This window comes from Mycteria americana, chromosome 1, assembly GCF_035582795.1.
Source record: "Mycteria americana isolate JAX WOST 10 ecotype Jacksonville Zoo and Gardens chromosome 1, USCA_MyAme_1.0, whole genome shotgun sequence".
NCBI classification, from domain to species: Eukaryota; Metazoa; Chordata; class Aves; order Ciconiiformes; family Ciconiidae; genus Mycteria; species Mycteria americana.
The window spans coordinates 164,467,465-164,487,674 of record NC_134365.1 but is presented as its reverse complement, the minus strand read 5'-3'; the positions used below and the strand labels follow the sequence as shown (position 1 = coordinate 164,487,674).

Below are 20,210 nucleotides of genomic sequence, written 5' to 3'. Positions count from 1 at the left end.
GAGACGTCATCTAACTAAATTCCACATTTGAAGTTTTTATTAGTATTAATGATGCATGAGATAGAGAAAACCATAGTGTGATTATGAAATACCAGTAGAAGTCATAATTAGAAAAAAAAAAATATTTGCTCGTAAAAACAAATCTTCAGTGCTGAAATAGCAAGGATAGAAATTATGGATATCCCATGTCTTTAAGCCATCTCTTAAAGTGAAAACACGCTTTCAGGTAGATGAATATTATCAAATTTATCGAAGTATTAATAAGAAAAGTATTTCCTCTAAACTTAATATATGACATTATTTGAGCCTTTTTAGGCATGGAAAACAGTAATAACCATTTATAAAATAAAATTGCATATTTACTTATGGGGTTTTTTTGTTAACGCAAAAAAGCCAAGACAATTCCTTTATACTTCATCAACAAAAATGCTTTCTGTGGGTTTGTTAGTGGTATTTTAGTTATATCTCAGAAGCCATTTAGGATGCACAAGAGTAACTAAGAACACAATTTAAAGAGAGTTTCCAGTAATTAGATGCCAACATAGTATCTCTATTTCTTTCTAATGGTGGAGCAATAAATAGAAAAGACTTAACTCAAAGAGTAGTCTGTATAAATTGTATTTGTAATCTAAGGTATTAACTGTCATTAACAAGTACTAAATATTGAACCCAACTCTGTATTTTTTAATCACAGTTCATCTATAGCCACACTATAATAAAGGCTATTGGTTTCAGAATATATGTACAAGAAATTGAAACAGCAAAACTACTATATTTTTATTTGACTAATAAGAGTTAAGACTATAGAACAATTTAATATTTACGAAAAATTTGGGTTTTTTCCTAAAACAGAAGAGCTTGAAATACTACCCTAGTCAATGTAACTTATTTTTTATTATATATACAGTAGTTCATCCCATACCAAATGTGTAAAATATAGGTAACTTCAGGATAAGAATTTATTCTTAAATATCATTAATAATACAGCAAATATGAACCTATTTAGAGAATTTTTTCTATCATTTTATCAGAATCTCTCTTAAATAGCTGTGGGAATGGCATAAGTACACCGTAGATTCAATGGAATGGAGCTAATAAACAAATTAGTAGGAAACAAAATAATAAACAAGGCAAACATTCATTCCACTCTCTACCAACAGGATGAAAAAGTGGGAAATCAATATAACGCATTTTCTTTAGCTTGAAACTGAAGTTCCAGGAAATAAAAAGTACCTACAAAAAGACTGAGAGATCAATTAATTTCCTTCTTACCCTGCCATTGCTCATAACAGCCATTTGCCCAGGAAGCAGCTTAAGAACCTCCTGGCAGAACATCTGGTGAGTTTTAATTATATCCAGACCTAAAGTGTTGTACTTCTTCTCAAAAGTATCGTAATCCATTCCCTAAAGGAAAGGTAAAGTATGAGATGATGGAATGATTCAGCAAAATTGTATAACAGCTGAGGTAAGCAAAGATTTTCTTCAAGTTATGTAGTAACCAGAAATCAGAATAAAGCAACAACCTTAGCTTCAATGTAAGTACATGACTATTGGTGTGGAGCCACAGTCTCCCAACTAGCTAGTGTGCAGTTTTTACCCTTGGGCAACTGTGAACAAGCATGAGAGGAAAACTGAGCCTGAGATTAAACATTTTTTATAAGATCCAGCACACAGCTGCATGAAAAATAACATACTCTGTTAACAACTGAACTGTATTCTCACCTTTAGGAAAAAGGTATAAAAAAAATCCATACTACTCTAAAAACCTAACAGTCATTTTAACATAGTCATTGGTTACAACTTAAGCATGTTTTGTGGAAGCCAACATCACCTAGTAAGGCACATAACAAATCAATGTTTGAAATGGGAAAAAATGCCGGAACTTTGCCATGCACACAATGGCACTGTGCCTCACCTGTAAATATCCTGCTATATTGAACTTTACTGATATGTATTTCTTCATTAGAAATATACAGACCAAGCAAATAGATTCATTCAGATACAACTGATGTAACAAAATAAATTAGTAACATGCATACACTGCTTAATTAGCTACCTCTATGTCTTTCAAAATTTATTAGACAATGAAATAAGAGCATGACCCAAACTTGCTAATTAATTTCTCAATATGGTTCCAGAGAGTTCTCTTAGTCTTCCAAATCTTCCTATTAAAAAATACTACAATTCACAGCTCTTTCTGAAACGAAACCTGTAGTTTGCAGCTGTTATTTGGTAACTCAGCTCTACTCTACATGTCAACTTTGAAGTTAGCAACATTTGTATTTTAAACCAATGAATTTTCATAGAAACACACCAGAAAATGTTGGCCAGAAGTATACAATGCTTGTTAACCTCAGTTAACGCTCAGTCTGTGCCTATTACTGCTCACAACCACAACAGCAAGATAAAACCAGTTACTTCTGAAGTCTTAATTCTTGACAAATATTAATACTGTAATTTTAATTAAGAGAGCTTTAAAAAACCCAAACAACCAAACCAATTAAAAATTAAATTATTTTGGTCTCAATAATCCAGTATCCATACTCTGTATTTTTTAGTACTCTCGTATCTTCTTCCTTTACTTTAGAGAAATTCTTCATCCTTCATCACATCAAAGTTGTTAAAAAATCCAAATCTGCTTGATAAGAAACTGTACAAGGGTTATAAACTTCATAGCATTTGGCCAAACACTGTTACTCTCAACAACATCTCCTTACAATAAAATATATGTAAAATGAAAAAGAAAGTAGTCTAATTTAGTTTGCACTCACTGGGATGAGGAATTTAGCAATTTTAGTTCCAGCAGCAAGGGATTTTGCTGTCTCTTCCTTAGCAAGTTTACTTAGGAAACTTTTTAAGTTGCTGTTGTTTTGGGTTAGAAAAGCAGTCAAAATTCCTCTTGCAATGGCTGTGTTATCTTCCTTTATTTTTGATGAAGGATTGTTCAAAATCCCAACTCGTGTATGACTGCTTGTTTTCTGCAAAGAAAAATACAGAATAATACACAATTTTACAGTTCCACCTGCTGTTACCTAATGTATTCATATCTATTATAACTCTGTAAAATGTCCTTAAGTATTTTTTTTTTTTGCAGCTATTTGTCTTCAGAAAACATACATCAATGCCTAATTCAGAACTAGGAGATAAAATGGAATTAGTAATTTATCTATTCTGTAATACATCTTTTAAATAGAAGATTTTTTTTTGGTAGAACATTTGCCTTTGAGCATTCTGCAGAAGCATTTTTTATAACAAAGGACATACACAAGTGCTCATTTACAGACTTCAGAACCTGGTTTGTAGATTTTTTTTCTATTTTTCAGAAAATATCAAACTGATCATAAAATAAATACAAGAAAAGTTATCCAGTTATCACTTTAATCTCAATCAGCAGGAAAATCTTTCACTTCCTAAAATTCGTGATGCCACTTAAATCTTACTAGAGACAGTGAAGATTTGAAGCTAGAATCAAGTAGTGTCACTAACTGAAGAAAAGGTGAATTCTTTATTGCAATAAAGAATACAAAAATAAGGGATAAAGTCAGTGGTATTCAACATACTTAAACGGTAAACTTTAAACTGCAGCCCTTGAGAAAATTTTGTTAAAACACTTATTTGAAAAGCTTGAAAATGTGTTCTTTAAATTGTTCCTGAGAAGCATGCTCTCTCTCATTGGAAAGAAGACAAGCGGCATACTAGGCTACATTGGGAGACACATGGCAAGCTGATCAAGGGAAGTTCTTACTCTCCTCTACTCAGTACTTGTGAGGCTGCACTTGGACTGCTGTGCCTACTTTTGGTAACTCCATTGCAGTAAAGATGTTGAGATGCTGGACAGGCTTCAGCAAAGGGCTACCAAGATGGTCAGAGACCTATGAGGAGGCATCAAAGAAGCCAGGCTTGCTCAGTCTGGTGAAGAGGAGGCTACGGAGAACCCTAAGAGCAATGAACAACTACTGAAAGGGGAGTGAAAAACAAGACAGAGCCAAACTCTTCTTGGCAGTGGCAAACAGTATAACAAGGGGTAACGGCCACAGATTTTGGCGTGGCAGACATTAGGAAAAGCTACACTAGGAAGGCAGTGCAACAGCAGAGTAAATTATCAAGGGAGGGGATGGAGTTGCCTCCTTGGAAATTTTCAGGACTCCTTCAGGCAAAGCTACAGCTGACCTGAACTAATGATGGCAATAGTCCTGCTCTGAGTGGGAGGCTGAACTAGATGACATCCAGAAGTCCAGCCAAGACATCTCTATTTTTTTCAAATGATGTTAAAATATATTACCAGTTATCAAAATAATATATTAGATGGAATAGTTAAAAGTGAGTTCCTGTTGGCCACTTCCCCTCCCAGATTCTTGCACAATTTTCTTCAAAGGCACAAGAGCTGTCTGTGCCAGTTCTGCACCTATCAGGAATTCTACTAGACCCTGACCCAACAGACAAAAGGGACTAGAAAGGAGTAGAGAATCATTATACAAATCAATGGACTTTTAAAAAATACTATGTTTTTGTTTGTCACAAAACTCGGAAATCATTAGACCAAGCAATACAACTGGAATGAGGTTTAACTAAATCAAATCTATGAATTAGAATGAACATAATCCATTAAACTGCTATTTCATAGAAGATCTAACAGACCTTGTTCAGAACAGCTTTTTCTAATGCTTTTCCTAGAAGCTCCTCACTAACACATGAGGACTCACCCAGACAGTTCTCACTTCCTAGAGTTGGGAACTATGGCATATTTTCCTCACTGAAGGGGGAAAATAGTGAAACTACAGCGGGAATATATCTGTGAAGCTTGGGTCACAGATCTTGGGTCAGATAAATGAAACATTTTTCCTGTAATAAGGACTTGTGCTGCATATCCCTCCTTGCAGTTTTTTAAGACTCTGTTTAGGACATATTTGGTATCACATGCTCTCTGTGACATACCTATTTTATAATTCCCTTGGGATGGCTCCTATTTCATTCCTGATTATTAAATATAGATGTTTTCCTAATTTCAGTCTAATTACTCTTCTAAATTCCCCAGAACTGAGGTTTTTTGTCATTTATATTCATGTGACATTTACTTGTATACTTTAAATTCTATTAATACTGAAGAACTTAAAAATAAGCAAACTCATAAATGTAGATGATCCTCCTAGCATATTAAAATACAAAAAAATGTAATCTGTCTCAGAAGCATACAAACAGTACATGGAAAAATGGTCACTTCATGGCCACAGTTATGCCATATGCTACTGGAGAACCTTGTATAATGGTTCACATGAACAGGCATTATCCTAACTTCCCTGGCCCAGGTAACATGCTAGGTTACCTGATGGGAGAAGGTCTGTAATTGGGAAGAAATTCACCCTTTTAACGCACAGCGTCATAGTTTGTCTCCTGCGTCAGGAGTCGATGAATCAAATGATCATTTACAGGCCTGTAAGATGCCAGTGCTGCAGGAGTTTAGAGCAAAATGAAAGCGCAGTCTCATAAGTCTGCACCTGACCCAGAAAAAAAAAATATTGTTACACCTTTATTTAAGAGTATGATTTTTAAATGTGCACGGTGTTGTTAAGAACATATTCATAATAATTATTTTAATAAAAACTGCTAGAAGCTCACCAGGTGTTTCAAGGCATTAGAAAGCAGTCGTCTCCCAGCTGGCTTATCAAAATCAGCAATAATCCAGATAGTAACAGCATATAATGCATCTTCATCTGAAAATTAAAGGTAATCCTGCTTTACATTCTGGAGAATCTTCTCACGAGTAATGAATTAATTCTGTTTGAGATTTTGAAGTTTATGTGTATGTTTGACTGTTGAGTTCAACCATAAGACTAATCTTTGCCACATGGAAAATCTCTTGCCCTCTGAATTGAAATAAAATTCTTAAGTTCTTCTAACTTTATCATGTTAATCTGAGAGAGTCACTAAAATAGCCAATCTATTGTTGTACCACTGAAACAAGGTGGTCCTAAATAATAAGCTAGCTCCAATTAGCAAGACCTGCTTTACCAGAGGTTTCTTGTGAACATTTGATGAAGGCTGGTCATACAGCCATAAATGAAAAGAATTAAGCAGTTACAAGAATGACTGAGTTAGGCCATTCACTTTCACCGGCAGCAAAGGGAGAGTCCTTCAGCCAAAGGCAGGGCAAAACTTACCATTTCTGGACACAAACGGGAATATACCAAATACAGCCCAAAGAAAGTAAGCTACAGTATAGGTGTATATGCAGAAAATTTCCCTTTTTCCTGGTCTACAGCCTCCTGTTCCTTATTCGTCATAGAAGGGCAATGGTACATGAAAAATTCTGCAAAATTATCTGTAGAAGAATGTCAGTCTACTCAGGTCTATCATATATCCCCTACAAGGTAATGGGTATAGATGGGAATTTAATCAGGTTCTGGTGAGGTTCTAGGAAGAGGTTATGATTAAGCGTTGTTGGGGTCTAGAGAAACACACTGGGGACAGAGATTTGAAATGTAGATTCCAGCTTAAAGGTTATGGGTTTTACACAAGAGATCTGAATCTTAGAAATGAGCCTACAGATTGAAAGCCAGTCATCATTTGACAACTAGCTGGGATGCCCCTGTGGCTGTAGACAGAGAATCAAATACAGTCAAACAATTTTATTCTAAAGAAATGTAAGTATATAGCATTTCTTTCTGATAACGGAATAAGTAAAGACTATGTTAACACCACATAATAATTACTGAAAGAATAGCACTTTGCTAACAGGATTATTCTGTTCCTTGATGGACTGATGTAAATGAGCAGTTTTTAACTATCTACTCCTAGAAGTTAACAAGGTACAGACTAATGTAAAATTCCATGCAGTATTATGCCCCCGCTGTTGTAATTATAATTTCTTCTAACTCAGAGGGAAAGTATTTGCATATACAATAAGAATATTTTACATCAAAAAATACTTTAAGAGTACAAAAAAGCATGAGTTTTAGTAAGATAAAATGTATAAATGAGTGACAATCCATCAGAATATATGTATTTTTTTTCCTTTTCTATAGAAAGACAAAGCTTCAGATACCAAAATTAAACAATCAACCAGAGGAAAAACAATAAAGAGCTACTGAATGCTAACAAATAAGAAATAAAATAAATTATCTCTTAAACTGTAGAAACACTTAATTTTTATATAGATATTACAAAGACTATAAAGTCTTGACTTAATAATGCTGCAAATAAGAGTCACTTGAAAACTGAATATACTCTTTTTAATATTCTCAAGTAAAACTATATCAGTATGAAAACTGAGTCTGTTTTCGAAGCTGCAAAAGTCTTACAAAACTTTTTAACTTCATGTCTGTAAAACAAAAAACAACTAGCCATTTCATTCCACCCCATTTCAAAACTACAAAATGTAAAATAACTATCCTGTTATTTATTATTTATTTATTATTTGTAATAATATTAGGATATGATCTGGCTCCTGAAAGAAGATACTGGGATATTGGGAAATTTACTTATTTACATGGGATCCTTAGGACACGTACTTACTTACTTGGGATATTTTACTGGGAAATTTCAACAATTTGTAATACCCATATATAAAACTCATACAGAAAATTAATATACCCTTTTTTGTTAAATACTTCATGTTGTCTGAAATTACAGCACTTTTATCTTGTGAGTCCAAAAAGGAGAAAGTAGAGAAGTCTTCCACATCAAATGGAACTGCAAAATGTAAAACACAACAAGTTAGACTTAAAAAAAGGAAAATCATAACAGCCAATCTGAGAAAAGTAGTTACCAGATGTGGATCTGAAATGTATGTATCTTCTTTCTGCTCCAAGAATAGTGGGGTTTATACGGGAAACTACATTGTGCTGATCCATAAGAAAATCCATTGCATTTATATGATCATTTAACAAACCCTGTAGTAAGAGAAAAAAAATTAAATCTGTACTTTTATAGTTTCAAGACAAACAAAGACCAAGTATTTGTACAATCTTTCAACTGAGCTTAAAGCTTCTATATACACCATGTTATGGACAATGTCAAGTCAAAAATGTATAAATATCACACAGATAGTATTTCAAAATATCAGATACACATTTTTCAATGAACAACTGCAGTACATTGTTAGTTTCTGGTTGAAAAATTCCATATGATTACTATATGCTTAGTTGATCCTTCAGTCTTGTATCACCTAAATATACTGTTTCAAAACTATGACAGCAAATTAATGTAACAATGTAATTTCAGTTGTCATATTATTAATTTCAAGCCATCTCATTATAAAACATTTAATATATAAACATGACTCAACCCACTGCCAAATATTTCATCTTGCTTTCATTCAGAAATGTTAAACATACCATGAACACTGCCCTCTGGAAGAACCCGGTGGCATCAATAATCCTCTGAAGAATAACTGTCTCTAGCTCTGCAGCATCCATCTCTTCTCTGTTAAAGGGCACGCCATTAAACAGAGCTTGAGGCAATGGACCCAGGCCAGTCTTTTTATAGAAGGTTGCTCCTGCCTGATCAGATCAGAAATATCACAGGATTAAATAGACTGTGGCTGACTGTAGCAAAAAATGAAATGAATATCAAGAGACAATGAACTCTAATCTCCAAACACTATTCACTGTCACACCTTCTCATGAGTAGCAGGGACAAAACAGGAAATCTTTGGAAACCAAACAGGATACATGGGAGTCATTTCTCAAACAGAACGACAAAAAAAAATTTATAGATCTATATATGGGGTTTTAAACTTCTGCTTTATCATCTTGCTGAGAAATATTATTTTATTTTGCTTAATATTCTTAGCAAAAAATATTAAATAAATAACATTGCAGAAGGACTTTGAGACAGTCACAGTTTGAAGTGGATCGACCTGGACGTCTTCCCCAAAGACAGCACCCCCAAAACCCTCAAAAGGCTTTTATGTTCAGAAGCGAAGCCTTATTTGATAAGAAAGCAGAACAGGCTAATTTTTCCCAAACAGAGACAATTCAGTGAGACAAACAGAAATAAAAATGTATTGCAAGTAATTCCCTCTTCCTATTCTGTATCCTTTCATGTTTTCTTTCAGTGTCACTTTCTGGATGGCTACAAACTCTATGGCAGTATCTATGCGTCCATCTTTCTGTCACCCCACTGTCTCCTTCCTGATTTTCACCACAGTCTCATAGTTCCTGCTTGTACAGGAGGCTTCCTCTTGGTGGGTCTCCGTCTCTTTTTCTTCCTTAATATTCCTGTGGGAAGCTTTCCTCCCCTAAATGTATCCAGCTGTTTCCAGGGCAGATTCAAACTGCCCGTCTATACAAAGCCTCCATGCAACTCAGTGAGGAACAAGCAGCATAAGGCAAACAGCACCTTTTTTCCTGGCTGCTCAGATGCACCTTTTTAAAGGAACATAATATACATTATATAACAAATTCTAAAAGGAAATAAATAAAATGGATGGCGTGTGTCAGAAACACAAGATTGTATAGATGGCATGGCTGAAGACACATGAAGGAAAAGGGTATTTTAATATATATTTTAGCAGAAAATTGTCTACATAATCAATTACAGATAAAAATACGTCTTCTCTATAGCCTTTAAATCAAAATCCATAGCTGTCTTTCCCAAAGGAAATTATAACCAGAAGCACAATTAAAGGAAACAATGATTTGCCTAGAATACAGGCTTCAGCTCCTCACCCAGAAGACACAGGTAAACAATATCTGCAGTGTGAGAGAGACCCCTTGACATGCTTACTAGAAAAAAAATTGTGCTCCTGAAAGCAGCAGGCAATAGTAAATTTTAATAGTGAGAGTAGTAATGCAGAAACCCTTTCAACATTTCCGCTAATGCCTGAATGGTGGCTGAAGAAAAATTTAACTCAAAGATACTGTATTTACGTGCTTTAACATTTAGCAATCTTTCAGCTTACCAAATGCAATGAATTGTGTAGTGCAATATTTCTCACCACTTTTCTCTCAACATACCTTCCTCCCTTCATCGTATTCAGAATGAACATCTAGTATACTCTGAACATCGGCGTGTGGGTATTCACTTCTAAGAACATCTTTCACATGATTTACTGTTAGAACATTTCCATCTTTCACTTTATGGTACATCTGTAAAAATTATAACAGAAATAAATTTTAAAAAGATAATTGTCAATTGTAATTTAATAAAATTAATAACAGTAAATAAACAATAAATACCATCTTTTTATAGTGCTCTAGTAAATTTTATATCAGTATACTTTTGTATTGCTTTTATTGTTATATTGCAGCTCTTATATTGCTTTAGTAATTATCACCATCACACATATGCACAATTTTTCATCAGAGCACTGCTCTGATTAATCTATTATTATACCTTTAGTCTAAATCTGAAGTGGCAAAGGAAATTCACTTATGTGAGCTGAATGTGAAAGGTTATTTCTCTCCACTGATTAGAGAAGGAATCTAAATTCCTACTATAAACTACCTAACCATGGGTAGTTACCTGAATCTATATGGGATGAATCCAAGCCTGAATTAGTCAGTGATACTTTTTCCTACAGTGATAGTTTTTTCCTTACCAATGCTATTTTATTCCATAGCATAAGATTTTATTACTTTCATCAAACATACAAAAGAAATTTGAAGTGAAAATTATTCAGTCCATTTCTTTTCAAACAAGGAACAGTACATTTTTCTCTATAGCACTCAATATTGCAAACCTGTATTTTATTGATTCTATTTTTGTTATCTTTTAATTATATTTATCATTCTCTCCTTTTTCTATTATGAAACAAAGTAGAGGAACACAACATTTAAAAAAGCATACTGTAAATTGATATTTTGTGATCTGGTCATGGATAATAGTCATGCATGCGTGTCAGCTCCTAACACTTGTGGATTTCTATTTCTCTTCCAAGGTATTCCTAGTTACTTAATTTCCTTTCATCTTAAGCTGTTCGACTTTGTCCATGACATTAGTTTCTAGGCACTGAACAGAATAATAGAAAACAAAAATAAGAAAAAAAATGTTATGTATTAATACCATATTCTCTGATATGACTGCCTGCAGAGTCTTGACATAGACTGCTCACTTTATTTCCCTCCATTCATCTCTTGTCTCTGAAATTCCTGTCTTTACATGAACCTACATTCTCTCACACAGAAAACCTGACTCATTCATTAAGCTGCAAGCCTGGAATATTTCTATGTTTTCTACACCCATGAACAGCTCAAACATGACCAAAAAAAGATATTATCTTACTCTGTTTCACTTTCTACACTAGAGAACAACCAAGAGTTTTTCAAAGCTTATAGGATTGCCAAAATGATATTAAAATGCCTGTACTCCAAGAGACAGAACACAAAGGCAGGCACATCACGTTAACGCAAAGAATACAGAATCATTTTCCACAATAATATACTGAAAGCTGTAAGGTATGCATCTACCTTTTTACATTCTGGAAGAAAGCCTGTAGATAGGTAAAATGACAAGAACAAGTTGGTTTCCAGAGGAGGACAATATTTCTGCAAATCATTCTATAGCATATTAATGCTATACATGTTTTTAATACTTTGTTTCCATGTAAAGTAAATGCAAATGTATCATGTTGTCACAAGGTAGCAAAATCCTAGCTGTATAGAAAAAGTAGTAAGTTAAAAAAAAAAAAAAAGAGGTGATTTCTTGTGAAAGAACTAACATTAATTATCGAGGTAAAGGCTTGAGAGGTGTCAGATTCCTCTGCAATGTAATTAAAAGTTCTCCAAAGAGCTATTCCAGCGTCTTCATTTCCATCAATTTCTTCTTTCGTACTTAAAATGAAAACAAATCCAATTCTATAAACAAACAAAAAGAGATCGTACATTTTAAAACAATATCAGTTTCACATACATTCTAATACCGACAGAGAAGAATAAGGTGTATGCATTCAAGTAATCTGTCCAGCATGTAGGCACAAAAAGCTGACAGTAATTAAGATTTGTGGGAGTCATTAGGATTTACTCACAGCTCTTTCTTTCCTTATCTGATCAAACGTTATGACATTGTTTACGTTCCTGCCATCATCTCTTAACCTTTAGTCTTTGTTTTAGTCTGAGCATAATCTGCCTTTTATTTTTCCTGAAATGGGTGTCTTGAGTAACTGCATGTAGACATGCTAGGGTCGTGATGCCCTGTCATCAATACATGCCATTCTTACTAGCTCTCTCTTGCCTTTTTTACCTTCTGGGGCTTCCCCACCCTCCCATTGCCATTCATTCTCCATTCACAACAATTTTAACACATCTACTACAATTCCCTACGTTTCCATTCAGTTAAAAAAGCCCTAGAAATATGAAGCTTGAGAGGAAAAAAAAAAAAAACGAGAAAACTCCTAGTGGAGGTGGTATTTGGTACTGTTCTCATGAAAAAACCCTGGACTGATAAGGCCATACTATCTTTACAGCATGAAGCGTAACAGAGATTTGGTGTTCTACAATAGCAGGAGACATTCAAATCTAACAGCCACTTGTTTGTCTATACAAAACATTTTGATTAAATCAAGCATCATCATTTGCACATGTAACTCATGAAGAAGTCACTGAAGGGTTTAGCACACGCTCCAGGAAGCTGAAAAGTCCAAGATATTGATGTGAAGATCCTGTTTCTCCAGGGAACAAAGGCTTTGAGCAATGAGACAACCTGATCAAACAGACTGCAAATAGTGGCACAATGATTAAAACACAAAGTCTTTCACAGACTGAAGACCCAGGATAGTTAAAACTGAAGATACTTGAAGTTATATTCCCTGCTGAGAACACATAAGGATCCTTCTGGTCTCTACTACACTACTTGAAAGGACTTCTGATCATTAGTCAGTTCCATCTTAGCTAGTATAGGAAAAGGACAAGAAAGATCCTTCTGTTGAGGATCTTTGGGACCAGCAAATTGACCTGGACTAGAAAACACTAGGCCAGTTTCCAATAGTGAAAGGAAGGAAAGAGAGTAGATAAGCTCCATCTTGCATGCCATGTCACAATCAACAGGTAAATAGGAGCAAGAGTACAAAAATTTCAAAGGAAAATTTTCCAGTCTCAAGTGACAGAGTATGTGTACACCCATAGCTAGAACATACAGATTCCCAAGAGGAGAAATATATGCCTATTCATTAATGCAGTTGCCTGCATTAAGAGATGAAGACTAGGAAGGTGGATTCTGCCAGTCACCTGGAATTTTGTGAGCACAAAGCCATCAGAACCCTTCTAAGGATTTCCAAGCCTTCCACTGTCTGGTATCAATAAATTTTCTTAGAAGAATAGATATCCTCCCCTCCACCCCTGCACTTCAACATTAAGCCTGCTTGTATAATGGGAGAGAGGAATGGGAAGAAGACGGCCAAAACCAGATATTTTTATGAATCAGAAATGAAGATTTTATGTGAATACTTTGCTGTTGCAGCAGTTCAGGGATCAACTTCACATAGTTTTCCAGAACACATCCTTCAGTCATCCTGAGTATGAGCAGCTAATGCTATTCATACTAGGTCTGCAGCAAAAATCCTCTACCATTAGCTGTCACTTCTCCCAAGACAAACCCAACAGTGCACAAAAAAGCTGCTCCATGAAAAATCCATACAGAAGCAGCTATTCAACTTTGTTCTCCTCTACATTTACTTTTTAGCAAACCTATAGGTAGGGATGTCTCCGGCTGCCAAACTGCAACCCAAACCACTTAATAATGTGCTAACTGGCTTACACAATTGCAGCCACCTACGAAATACAGCTGTATAAGCTGCTGCCTGTTCCTGACTACACATATGACAGCAGTGGATAATGTTCTATATGCAGCAGTTGGTTGAATGCTTGAAAATTATGCCAGCTATCAAAACGAGGTGAATTGTAAGACAGAACAAGGGAATCACAGTCTTTCTAAAGCAGTATCACAGAGACTCAAAGCTGCTTTCTGCTATACAAAACACTGTGCATCTTGCAGATATTTCCACAAAGCGTGCAGCTCCATCATAGCTGCTACTAGAACATGAGAGACCTACTGATCTCATGTTACATGAGAGCTACTACAACATGACAACCTGCAATGCTGAGCCCGTGTTTCAGAAGACCTTCATATTTACAAGCGATAATTCAGTAAGTTGATTCAGGAAGTCAGCTTTTCATTTGGATATCCACTTCACATTAGATATTTTAAAACTATTAAAACGAAATCTGTCATATCAGCATAAAATTGTTTAGACAGATGTTCAGGACATAATCAGGTATGCATCAGATCAAAGGACAGATGGAAGTCAGAAATACAGCAATATATAAACAATAATTAATGCATAAAGATGCACCGTGTTCTACAATTAATTGCTTCCCCCGTTCTTTACATCTCTCATTATTGTAAATAACTTTTCCTGAAGTCTTGTGTCATCTGGGTGCCATAGGAACAGTCAGCAAAGCAAAATACTATACAACAGTATAGACTCCCATGGCTTGTCCACATCTTGAGTACTGTGTACTGTTGCTCTCATCTCAGAGAAGTTATATTAAAATTAATAAAGTTCAGAGAAGAACAACTGAGAAAACAAAACAACCTTTGGAACAGCTTCCAGGCAAGAAATAACTAGTAACCTCAGGACTGGAGCACCGCTTCTATGAAGACAGGCTGAGAGAGTTGGGGCTGTTCAGCCTGGAGAAGAGAAGGCTCCAGGGAGACCTTATGGCAGCCTTCCAATACCTGAAGGGGGCCTACAAGAAAGCTGGAAAAGGACTTTTTAAAAGGGCATGTAGTTATAGGACAAAGCATAATGGCTTTAAACTGAAAGAGGGTAGATTTAGATTAGACATAAGGAAGACATTCTTCACTATGAGGGTGGTGAGGCACAGGAACAGGTTGCCCAGAGAAGTTGTGGATGCCCCATCCCTGGAAGTGTTCAAGGCCAGGTTGGATGGGGGTTTGAGCAGTGTGGTCTAGTGGAAGGTGTCCCTGCCCATGGCAGGGGAGTTGGAACTAGATGATCTTTAAGGTCCCTTCCAACCCAAACCATTCTATGATTCTATGAAATGACTGTGGTCGAATATGGCAGAGCTTTATAAAATCATGACTGGCATCTAGAGAGCAGGAGAGACTGCTTAGTCTCTCTCCCAATTAGAAGAGCTACAGACACAGTAAATTAAGCTATTGAAAGTCTGGCCCAAAACAAACAAAGCAGTTCTTCATACGCCACCTAGTTCAACTGTGAAAACACCTGGAAGAGGATACTGTGGGTGCTAAAACTTTACATGAATTCAAGGGGAAACCAGAAAAGTTTATGGAAGAGAAACCCATTGAGGGTTGCTACATAGTTAGAAACTACATCTGGCTCTGGAATTCTTTGATCTCCAAATGCGTGAAGGACAGGAAAATACTCAGGCAAAGTACCTGGTTGCCCTGTTCTTTTTATCATACCTAGGCCGCTCCCTGTGGCTTGTTGCAGACAGACTGACCTAAATGGACCTTTAGTCTGACCCAGTTTGGCTGCTCTTATGCTGTTATGTATCAGAAAAGGCAAATTAGGTTCTAGGCTATATTCTCTTCAAGGACTGAAGCAGTATCGTCTCCCAGATAGTGACAACAGTGACAAAATGCATAGATAACAAATATCTGTCCTCCATTACTTTTTTGTCATTGAATGATAAAAAACAAAGAAAAACAAAAAATGATCAGAACTAGTAAAATTTTAAAGGAAAATGAAGAACCTGTAATTTATTGAGGAAACAAAAAGCCATTTCACACAAAGATTTTAAATATTTAACATGGAATTCATCTTGCTGAACCTTGGATCTAGTTTGGACACCCTTCTCTTCTTTTATGAGCTGTGGAAATGAACAGGCACTTCTGAGAGCAATTAATTTTTTCTTAAACTAGGCATCTCAGATCAATCAGATTTTTCCTCAGAAGTGTCTCTTTCTCTCAAATGACGACTAGTTCAGACTCAGACAACTAATTTTTAGAAATTCAAAACTTGGTGAGGATAATCTCACTTTGGTCTTTAAGTATTTATATAAAAACAAAATTAGGTAAAGCAACCTCAGTTGAAAGAACTAAATTAAAAAATGCCCTCAAATAATGTTTTACTTACAGAATATTTTGCTTAGGATGCAACTTCACATGGGCATCCAGTGGGACTATTTGACAACATAATTTTTTATCAGACTTTTGCAGTTTTCCACATTTTCCACACACTCAGGTATGTTATCCCTTGCAACCTATTTGCTTAAGAATACTTAATACCTGAGTAAGCTTAACACAAGTGGGTAACCAATGTGTCTTATTAGAATGTTGTTGCATTGGACTTCATTTGAATTCACATCTTTGCCTAGCGGAACAGATGAAGAAGAAAAAAGGAAAGAACCTTCTTTTAAGACTTTTCTTCAAGACTTTCAGTTTTCCTTACCTAAGTGGTACATCATGATGATAGAATAATTCTGCCAGTTTCATATAATCACCTGTATCTTCTTGGACAGGATCAACAAAAAGTACCTAAGAAGAGAAAACATGTTATACAGCCAATATTTATTCTTGATGTCTGTTTTTATTTTTTTTCAGACATAAAATCTAAGATAAGAACAGAAATTTCCAAAGGATCTGTGCACCCCAACTGTTTTCAATTTCCTAGAGCATTCATTGTAAGAAAACATTAAGAGTATAAATGAAAATAACTTCAGAATTAATTAATTTGGACCAAATACTGAAAACAGGATTTAACCATTTATTGAATTTCAAACCAGGTGATATCACTACTCTTCTTTGAAAGACTCTGTGCCCGTACTTTGGGTTTTTATTAATGAACTTGATATTTAATTAAAAAGGATCTAATGCTGATTTTTCTATTACTTCTTCCAACTAACTCTCTTCTGTTGTGAAAACCAAACTAAAATAAATAAACAGAATATATTGACTTAAAAGTTTAATTAAAAGATGGAGCACTGGGAAAGAATTCTTCCTTCCTGTCTCACATATCTTTGAATTCACTCTCTCACTTATTGTAGCCTGAAGTGAAAAATCGGATCTTTCAGGCATGCACAGAATCTAGAACTGGGATCTGTCTGCATAGGTAGATTATCCTTATGCAGATTTAATTACAACCTTGGTCATAATTAATTGGTACCTTATTTATTCAGCTTTGCACTGCAACTCCCCTTAGAATTTTTCATAATTTTACTAGAGTAGCTGAAATGTAGCAGAATAATTTTAAAATTTTTGAACACTCCCTCCCCGTCAGATTATAGTTAAATGATATGTTGTAGATTTCTATAATATAGCTGTTTATATATATATACATGCCAATATTTAACTTTGAATACATAATGCAATCTACTTCATATTACACACATCTTATGCTTCATTATAAACATACTTTTTATTACGTATTGCTTGTATTTTAGTCGTCTTTTTATATACTGAACTTCATGTCACTTGGGGTGACTACATCAGTGGCCAAGGGAAGAGCTACAGATGTCGTCTATCTGGACTTCTGTAAGGCCTTTGACAGTCCCCAACAACATCCTTCTCTCTAAATTGGAGAGAGATGGATTTGATGGGTGGACTGTTTGGTGGATAAGGAATTGGCTTGATGGTCGCATCCCGAGAGTAGTGGTCAACGGCTCAATGTCCAGATGGAGATCAGTGACAAGTGGTGTCCATCAGGGGTCCATATTGGGACCAGTATTATTTAATATCTTCATCAACGACATAGACAGTGGGAGCGAGTGCAGCCTCAACAAGTTTGCAAACACCAAGCTGAGTGGTGCGGTTGACACACCTGAGGGACAGGATGCCATCCAGAGGGACCTGGACAAGCTCGAGAAGTGGGCTCATGTGAACCTCATGAGGTTCAACAAGGACAAGTGCAGGGATGGGTCGGGGCAACCCCCAGTATCAGTACAGGCTGGGGGATGAAGGGATTGAGAGCAGCCCTGCAGAGAAGGACTTGGGGGCACTGGTGGATGAAAAGCTGGATGAAAAGCTGGACAAAAAGCTGGACATGAGCCAGCAGTGTGCCCTCACAGAGCAGAAAGCCAACCATATCCTGGGCTGCATCAAAAGAAGCGTGGCCAGCAGGTCAAGAGAGGTGATTCTGCCCCTCTACTCCGCTCTGGTGAGACCCCACCTGGAGTACTGTGTACAGCTCTGGAGTCCTCAGCACAGGAAAGACATGGACCTGTTGGAGTGGGTGCAGAGGAAGGCCACAAAAATGATCAGAGGGCTAGAACATCTCTCCTATGAGGAAAGGCTGAGAGAGTTGGGGTTGTTCAGCCTGGAGAAGAGAAGACTCTGGGGAGACCTCATTGCAGCCTTTCAGTACTTAAAGGGGCCTTTTCAGTACTTAAAGTACTTATAACCCTCCTTTAAAGGAGGCTTATAAGAAAGATAAAGAGGCTTTTTACCAGTAGTAGTGACTGTCGTGGTTTAGCTTCAGTCGGCAACTAAGCACCACACAGCTGCTCGCTCACCTTCCCCCTCCAGTGGGATGGGGGAGAGAATCGGAAGAGCAAAAGTAAGAAAACTCATGGGTTGAGATAAGAACAGTTTAATAACTGGAACAAAATAATGATAATAGATTGTAATGAAAAGGAAAACAACAAAAGAGAGAGAGAGGAACAAAACCTAGGGGGGGGGGAAAGTGATGCAACCGCTCACCACCCACTGACCGATGCCCAGCCAGTGCCCAAGCAGCGACCTCTGCCCCCCGGCCACCTCCCCCCAGTTTCTATACTGAGCATGACGCCATATGGTATAGAATAGCCTCCTGGCCAGTTGGGGTCAGCTGTCCTGGCTGTGCCCCCTCCCAGCTTCTTGTGCGCCTGGCAGAGCACGGGAAGCTGAAAAGTCCTTGACTGGTGCAAACATTACTTAGCAACAACTAAACCATCAGTGTGCTATCAACATTATTCTCATACTAAATCCAATACACAGCACTATACCAGCTACTAGGAAGAAAATTAACCCTATCCCAGCTGAAACCAGGACAGTGACACAGTAGTGACAGAACAAGAGGTAACAGTTTTAAACTAGAAGAGGGTAGATTTAGATTGGATATGAAGAAATGAGGGTGGTGAGGAGGCCATCATTGGAAGTGTTCAAGGTCAGGTTGGACAGAGCTTTGAGCAACCTGATCTAGTTGAAGACGTCCCTGCTTATTGCAGGAGGGTTGGACTAGATGACCTTTAAAGGTTCCTTCCAACCCAAACCATTCCATGATTCTATGATTCATACAATTACCTTTTGTAATTTAAATTTCAATTTAAATCAGCAATAGCTGTTTCCTTAACTTACTAAGTGATACAGAATGCTATACAGAGGAAAAATTAGGCTACAAGACATTGATAATTAGTATGCTTTATAACTTAAATCCTTTTGTACCTCAGTTCACCATCTCTAAAACAAGGACAGTTATCATTACCTTCTCTCAGTAGTGTATTATGAAGAAAATTCATTGATAGTAGCGAATTATGAGCACATATGACTCGCTCAACAAAAAGATTTTCACTACTATTAGAAGACCCACATAGAAAACATGAAATTCTAACCTATCTTAACAATGAATACAGCATGTGTATTTTTCAATAAATTGTCTGTCCACATATTAATACATACACTATGCAAAAAAATTAAGTTCTCCAAACTTACCAAATTATACAAATGGCGTCTGATCTGCTGTATAACTCCAGGAAATGTGGGTTTTAGCAGTTCCTGATAGCTTGTAGGCCATGTGCTATAGCTGTGATCTTGTTCTATATTATTAACCCACTAAAACAAAAAACGCAGGCTTTTAAAAAACACACATTAAACATTGAGTAAAATATGTACGTATAAATAAAGATATTTTAAAACACATGGAAAGCCTGGAAAGAGTAAAAAGTTTTATCTTCTTTTTGAAATAATAACAGAAAATAGCTTCTAAAAGTAATATTTTTCTTCTTTTCAATCAAACTGTTCGGGGTTTCTCTTTGCAGTACATAATAAAACTAATAATGGATGGAAAAGGAAAAAAGACCATTTATACTCTGTATCAGAATGTGAATAAAACCATTTTTTCAAGTGTGGAAACTACTTTCACAATACAAAGGCCGTAACAACATAACACACAGATACGTGTGTAACACAGCATAACCATCTTGTAAGACAAATACATTATTTATCTATAACCCTCAGCAGCACTTTAGATATATCAAAAAAACTAATTATTATATGGCCAATTTGTTCGTCTACTGTTTTCTGTGCAAGCCTGT

General features: G+C 36.1%; 2 protein-coding genes across 4 annotated transcripts in view; one reads left to right on the top strand and one right to left on the bottom strand.

Moving 5' to 3' along the window:
* DNAJC3 (DnaJ heat shock protein family (Hsp40) member C3) overlaps nucleotides 1–20,210 on the top strand; it is a 157,504-nt gene that overhangs the window by 83,943 nt on the left and 53,351 nt on the right. The window lies entirely within an intron of this gene.
* UGGT2 (UDP-glucose glycoprotein glucosyltransferase 2) overlaps nucleotides 1–20,210 on the bottom strand; it is a 92,924-nt gene that overhangs the window by 38,439 nt on the left and 34,275 nt on the right. For all 3 annotated transcript variants that reach the window (XM_075526547.1, XM_075526556.1, XM_075526565.1), the window contains 10 exons: nucleotides 19,609–19,728; nucleotides 16,373–16,458; nucleotides 11,660–11,795; nucleotides 9,957–10,088; nucleotides 8,334–8,498; nucleotides 7,766–7,889; nucleotides 7,591–7,689; nucleotides 5,617–5,711; nucleotides 2,772–2,978; nucleotides 1,273–1,404 (listed from right to left, as the gene is read on the bottom strand). In XM_075526547.1, coding sequence (XP_075382662.1) covers nucleotides 1,273–1,404; nucleotides 2,772–2,978; nucleotides 5,617–5,711; nucleotides 7,591–7,689; nucleotides 7,766–7,889; nucleotides 8,334–8,498; nucleotides 9,957–10,088; nucleotides 11,660–11,795; nucleotides 16,373–16,458; nucleotides 19,609–19,728 — 1,296 coding nt within the window. The remainder of the gene's footprint in view (nucleotides 1–1,272; nucleotides 1,405–2,771; nucleotides 2,979–5,616; nucleotides 5,712–7,590; nucleotides 7,690–7,765; nucleotides 7,890–8,333; nucleotides 8,499–9,956; nucleotides 10,089–11,659; nucleotides 11,796–16,372; nucleotides 16,459–19,608; nucleotides 19,729–20,210) is intronic.